At 37.8% G+C, this 5,922-nt stretch overlaps 1 protein-coding gene across 1 annotated transcript in view; it reads right to left on the reverse strand.

Moving 5' to 3' along the window:
* Positions 1 to 608: 608 nt before the first annotated feature.
* CREBRF (CREB3 regulatory factor) overlaps positions 609 to 5,922 on the reverse strand; it is a 40,407-nt gene continuing 35,093 nt past the window's right edge. The window contains exons 5-9 of the mRNA XM_019506404.1: positions 5,224 to 5,418; positions 2,927 to 3,116; positions 2,391 to 2,464; positions 1,980 to 2,102; positions 609 to 1,740 (exon numbers count right to left, since the gene is read on the reverse strand). Coding sequence (XP_019361949.1) covers positions 1,625 to 1,740; positions 1,980 to 2,102; positions 2,391 to 2,464; positions 2,927 to 3,116; positions 5,224 to 5,418 — 698 coding nt within the window. The 3' untranslated portion in view covers positions 609 to 1,624. The remainder of the gene's footprint in view (positions 1,741 to 1,979; positions 2,103 to 2,390; positions 2,465 to 2,926; positions 3,117 to 5,223; positions 5,419 to 5,922) is intronic.

Here is a 5,922-nt window from a genome sequence, read left to right on the forward strand (position 1 = left end):
AGCCGACTTATGATCAGAAGAGCAAATAAGAACTGTGAGTTAATATTCTCCAATCATAGAAACTACTGAATTAACAAGAATAAAAGTCACATAAGTTTAAAGAAGCTAGTTTTGAAATACCTGTACAAAAATATAAAAGTCTATAAATTTTTTTTTTGTTTTTCTTTCTAAGCCTGTGTTGATCCTTGGAAACACCACGTGCATAATAATACATCAACTGGAAAAGTGGCAACTAAGGAATTAGATATTTGTAGCTCTTTTTTCCTCTTTACATATATACACATTACAATAAAAATAATTTTATTTTGGTTGTTTGGTGGAAGTATACTACAACAAGCTAAATATATTTTTTTTAATTCTCAAAATTGAAAACTATTTTACTAATAGCTTACTAAAATCCAAATATATTAAAATTTCCTACAGTAAGTGCAGAGAAAACAAAAAGATTTAAAGACTCCAAGATGGCCACCAACTTATCTACTAGCAAACTACAGGAACAGCAAAATAATATTATGTATGAATGCTCCTTCTGTAGATAATTGGACCCAAACAAAAAAAATTCACAGTTCAGTAAGATCCCTAACCCTGACCTTTAGGTTTTTTTTTCTTTTTTTCTTGTTTTTTTTTTTTCTTTTTTTTCTTTTTTACATTCAGTACAGTATCATGTAAGCTGTGCAAAACTTTACTTAGACTGGCAGTTTGCCATATCAGTTGCATTTGTCTTTGGTACAAAAATAAACAATCGCATTAAATGTGCAAGTATTTGTTTTCTTCCGGCCAAGTACCGAAATTGAGTTTTCTAGAGCCATCTTTTATACAATACATAGACTCTGTGGCATATATCTACATTTTCAACATATTCCTATATACATTCAAAAATTTGTAAGAGCTGGAACAAATACATTAAAATCCATAATCTTACCATCTCTATACATCTTGTTTCCCCCCTCAGGGTTTTCATCGTACAAAACAAAAAAATTCTTTACCAGCTTATACTTATAGCTCTCCCCCAAAAATACAAGGCACAAAGAATATACTTTTTTCTCTTACTTGCACAGACATTTAAATACCATATTAAGCTCATAAAATTAAAGTCTTATATGGCACACTAGCTCTAATGCCAGGTGTGCTATGTACAAGTTAATGGTTGCAAAGAAAGCTTACTCATTTTATTCTTTTTAGAACCAAAAAAGCAATAATTCTAGAAAAATACCAAACTGATAATTTGCAAAAAAATGCTTCTTCTTTATTTTACTTGGAGCATAAACCTGCCACAATGTTTGGTATTTGCTAAGGTTTTTCACTACCAAAAATATATTTTTGCTTCTAAAACCAAATTTATACGACCTGGTCCTAGATGACTTAATTTTAAAGACTCCTAATCTCTGCATTTATGTGGGAAGCAGCTTTAAAACTATATGGTTTATGCTCCAAAAATGCTATTAAGCATTTTATACCATGCATTCACTTATCTTACTACATTGTTATTAAAAACAATGGAACCTAATTGTAAGTGTTTACATAATGCTACAAACGGACATGCAGACCAGAATGCAATTTACAATGGAGTACTTGACAACACAGGTAGAGCTCTGACCAATGAGAACAGGTGAAGTGATGTCCGTTACACTTTTGACGTTGGTATTCGCAGCCCTACAAGGCCACCAGTGGGGTCTCCTTCTGCAGTTCTCTCTAGAACTTGGTTCACAAACTCTGATGTTTGTCCCGCTACAGGTAGTCCTATGAAGGAAAGGAAGGGGATGTGCTTTAAGATCGCTGTTATTTGCACACATGTGCAAGTTTACTATTAAAAAAACCTATCACAATGCCTAGAGCTGGCCAGTAAGCAAGTAGAAGAACTAAAGTTTGTGAAAGCAAGGTAACACTCCTTTAAAGATGAGGAGAAAGACTCTGGAGTCCAAAATAATGCTATTACATGTAAGTGGTGAAATATGTAGCTGTTTAACTTTACTCCTTACCAAGAGTATCTTTAACGAGTACATCAAGCTTCTGTTCCATGTTGGTTCCTCTGTCATCTTTAGGGATCTGCACTCGATTAACAATTTCTTGCTTTATAGAATTGATCACAAACAACAAATTATCTGAAGAGAGGGGGGAAAAAAAGAGGTCACATTTGATTACATGTCTCTGGGTCAGAAGCTGCACCTTCCTGTGTTCATTCATGTACTGTATCTACATCACAGAGCCCTCAGACGGTGCAGGGCCTCTGATGCCACCATAACAACTCATTTCAAGTATAGCTACATCACATAATCCACATCATCTGTATGCAAGTTTGCCACAACCATCATTTTCTGCAGGTGATGGGAAGATGCAAGATTGACAACAGCTTGTATTAAAGGAAAAAGTTGAGACAAATTTATACTTACCATATTCTGTGTTGAGACCCCACAATTTGACTTTGTTGGCTTCATACTGGGCTTTCTTCTTTAGTCTGCAAGCCCTATAATAGCAAAAAGTTAGTACAATCTCTTAACTGGGGCTACACTAACTTGCAAAAGTTCTCCCAATGCAACATTTTTTGTTCACACCTTAATCCTCACTGAACCCAAACTACTACTATTAAGTACTACTCATATACTAAACATGCTAAATGCCATCAGTTACTAAAGCATCTCACTTTCCTGTTTGTGAATTTTAATTCTGGTAGTCCTGGATGATTCCAGCTTGACTTACTTTCCAATGGAAACTGGCATGATCTAGTTTGAATCCTCCTCCCCACCACGCCTATGTAAAATCATATGCCCTAGCTGCCTTTTTGCCAAGCCAATACAATTCTTATAATGACTGCAAGCGAGGGAAAGAGCCTCACTCTAAATAGGAAAAATTAGGAAAGCTTCAGCTCCGTAGCACATCTGGAATACTTCTAATTAATTCATTCAGGCAAAGGGCATCTAGTTTTTACCTGGAAGCTAGTTTGTTCTTTTCTTTTCTTGACCTTGGTCTAGCAGTTAAGGGTAGTTCACTGACTGGTGTCAGGTCACTGATCACCTTATTCAGTTTCCTTAACTCATTGCCGATCTGGAGAAGCTTTTTAGGGTTGGGAGTTAAGTCTTCCACATCAGTCCTCCGTGACTTCTTCACTGCATATTTTCCTATTTTGAATACACAGAAGACTTTTTTGTAGCGTTCAAATATGAAGATGTCCATATAAGTTATATTATTAATCCTTGCCCATTCGTCACCAAAGACCCAAAGTTCAACTTTTGGCAGGTCCTCCAAGTTTTTGCAATGCAAAAAGGACAGCTGAATAACCAGGCATAAGCATCAGTATGTTGAGAATCAGGATAGCAGCACATACAACACGTCAGGACTAAAATGGATCCACAGTTATGGCTAGTATGAAGGTGCTAGTGAAGCTAACCGTTCAGTTCCAAAGCACCTTCCCAATAGTCCATGTCCTCCGTCTCACTGCCATGATCAATTCATGCCAAGAAGTAGAACAATCCATTGACTCCATCTGTTCCCCCCCTCCCCCACGCAGACAAAAGAGGAGGTAAAGGGCTAGAACAACCATGACTTTAAATAAAAGTGACCTTAAGCTAAACGTGGCCAGTTCAGAGGCCAGCCAACTCCTTCTGGACATTTTTGAGGACATTTCTGCATCTATGCTGTTCCATTTATAACACAACTTTTCTTGCCCAGTTGAGCTTTACCAGGAGCATGTACATATAAAGGCAGGATCTTCATTCCTTAAGACTCTCTCTTATTGTTGCACTTTCAGGCAAGTAACCCATTTATTACTAAAGTGACAAAACCCTCTATAGGTATATTCTTTGGGGGGATTTAATATTTATGATTACTTGTTTGAAGTATCAGGTAGACTTTAAACAAACAAACCCCACAGGTTCTGCAGCTTCTGGATGATGCCAACAGAGCTCACTACCTTACAAGCTAAAAGGGCAGCTTGATATACAAAGTCCTTGAACTATGCTGCCCCCATGTGGCCACTGTTGTGCAGCACATCCTTACCACTTGCCTCCATTCCACTCGTGCCAGATCCTGGATAGGAGGCAATGGAGCCAGGTAAGCACACATCTCAGGCTGAAAGCTGACCTGGTACATACTCAGCAGTTAGCACTGCCTCCACGGGTGGGTGTTAAGATTTAGCCAGTAGGTGGCTACACTGCCTTGTTTCTAAGATTTAGTGCATGTTGAACAGAAGCAAATGGACACAGGAAGCATTGTGGCTATGTTCCTACATAGACATAATGCAGGCGTGCCCTGTGTCACTCCTCTGAATACATCTGAAACTTGTATGATAAGTAGAAAGCATGAATTCCAAACCAGGACACGGGTACTAATTACATTTGCTAGTGATACAGATTTATGGCAGTTTGCCATACCAGTTGCATTTGTCTTTGGTACAAAAATAAACAACTGCATTAAATGTGCAAGTATTTGCTTTAGACAATGATGCTTTACAAGTTCTCACATTTAAAAAGGCAAAAAAAAATTGCATTTTATTTAGGGAAGAATAGTAAGTAACAGATCCAATGTTTCGTCTAAAACCCAGATGCACACACCAAAAGATCTAGCCTAAAAGGACAAAAGTTCAAGGGAATGTTAGAATTAGGCAAGTTGCTTCCTTAAAAAACTGCTAGCAGAAGGTAGCGCAAAACAAAGAATACTCACACCCAGAACTCCATTCCCAAAGTCATCTGTCCTCACCAGCATCAGTTATTTTGGAAGTACTACAAAGTTGGCATGTCCACAGCTCCCCCCCCCAAAAAAAAGCAAAACAAAACAAAACCCCACTTTGCCGTCTGTCCTATTGTGGCATCTCAAGTAAAGGGTCATTTGCATGTTAGCCCTGCATGTAGTTTACTCTACTACTTCAAACAGCACTAGATCTGCTTCTTAGCATCCAGAGGCAAAAATCAGATTCATGACTAAGTTGTGACATTAACAGTATTGCATTGAGACCATTCACCGTCTCCGCAGAGAGAATTTAGGAGTTACAATTTTCAATGAATCCACTTTTCTCTTAAGGGAAACCATACTGAGGTCACTACTGTATATTCACAAACCCTTTCTTGGCCACATTACAGAAAGCAATTAGCCAAGTAACAGGAGTTATACTGTTTTAATGGATTTCTCCTCAGGCACCAAAACAAGATCTCTCATTCATTTCACATAAGGGAGTTAGGGGGCTCGGAGGTGTCAGCATGAAAAGACTGGCTACTGGGAAGGTACTCTTACCATGATGGAGTCCATTTTTCTGATACATATTACTTGGTAATGTATCTCGATTCCATTCAGATGGCCTCAGCATTCTTTCTTGTTGAGATGTAGTCAGTTGTTCACTATATTCCCAAAAATATCTTCTTTTGCCTCTTTTCCGGCAAGATACTGCAGTCATTTCTTTCAAGTCTTCCACAGAATCATTTTCATATCCTAGAGATTAAGTTGCATTCATCATTTGTTTAGAAGCTCAGCAAAGATGGAAACAATTTATAGGTACCAGAGCAAACATTCTAGAAATGAAAGTGTGATAAAACTTAAAGCTACACAACTAATTGGTTCCATACTACTGGGGCCACATCTTTGGCTTTCTACAGTTGGGATCTGTCCTAACTCCAGTGTCAAGCCAACATTACACCAGTAATAGTTGGAACTGGGCAGAATATCTACTACATCAAGAGGCCTCTTTTCTTCTAGCCCTACTTTCCTTCCCCACCCATCATCTCTTCAACCCTTAGAGAACCACCTTTTGCTTGCCTCATTCTTTTCCCACCAATTTTCAGAACACTTTCCAGGTCTCCCTTATTTCTTAGATTAACATCCTATCCCACGGTAAAAGTTTAAAACAAAAAGCATACTAAGAACTAACAAGATCCTCACTATCAAATCAATCCAGAGCAATAATTTTGCATTATGTACATACTCTTTAAAAGCCTG

This window comes from Gavialis gangeticus, unplaced genomic scaffold (genome assembly GCF_001723915.1).
Source record: "Gavialis gangeticus isolate Ggan-Ray unplaced genomic scaffold, GavGan_comp1, whole genome shotgun sequence".
Lineage (NCBI taxonomy): Eukaryota > Metazoa > Chordata > Crocodylia > Gavialidae > Gavialis > Gavialis gangeticus.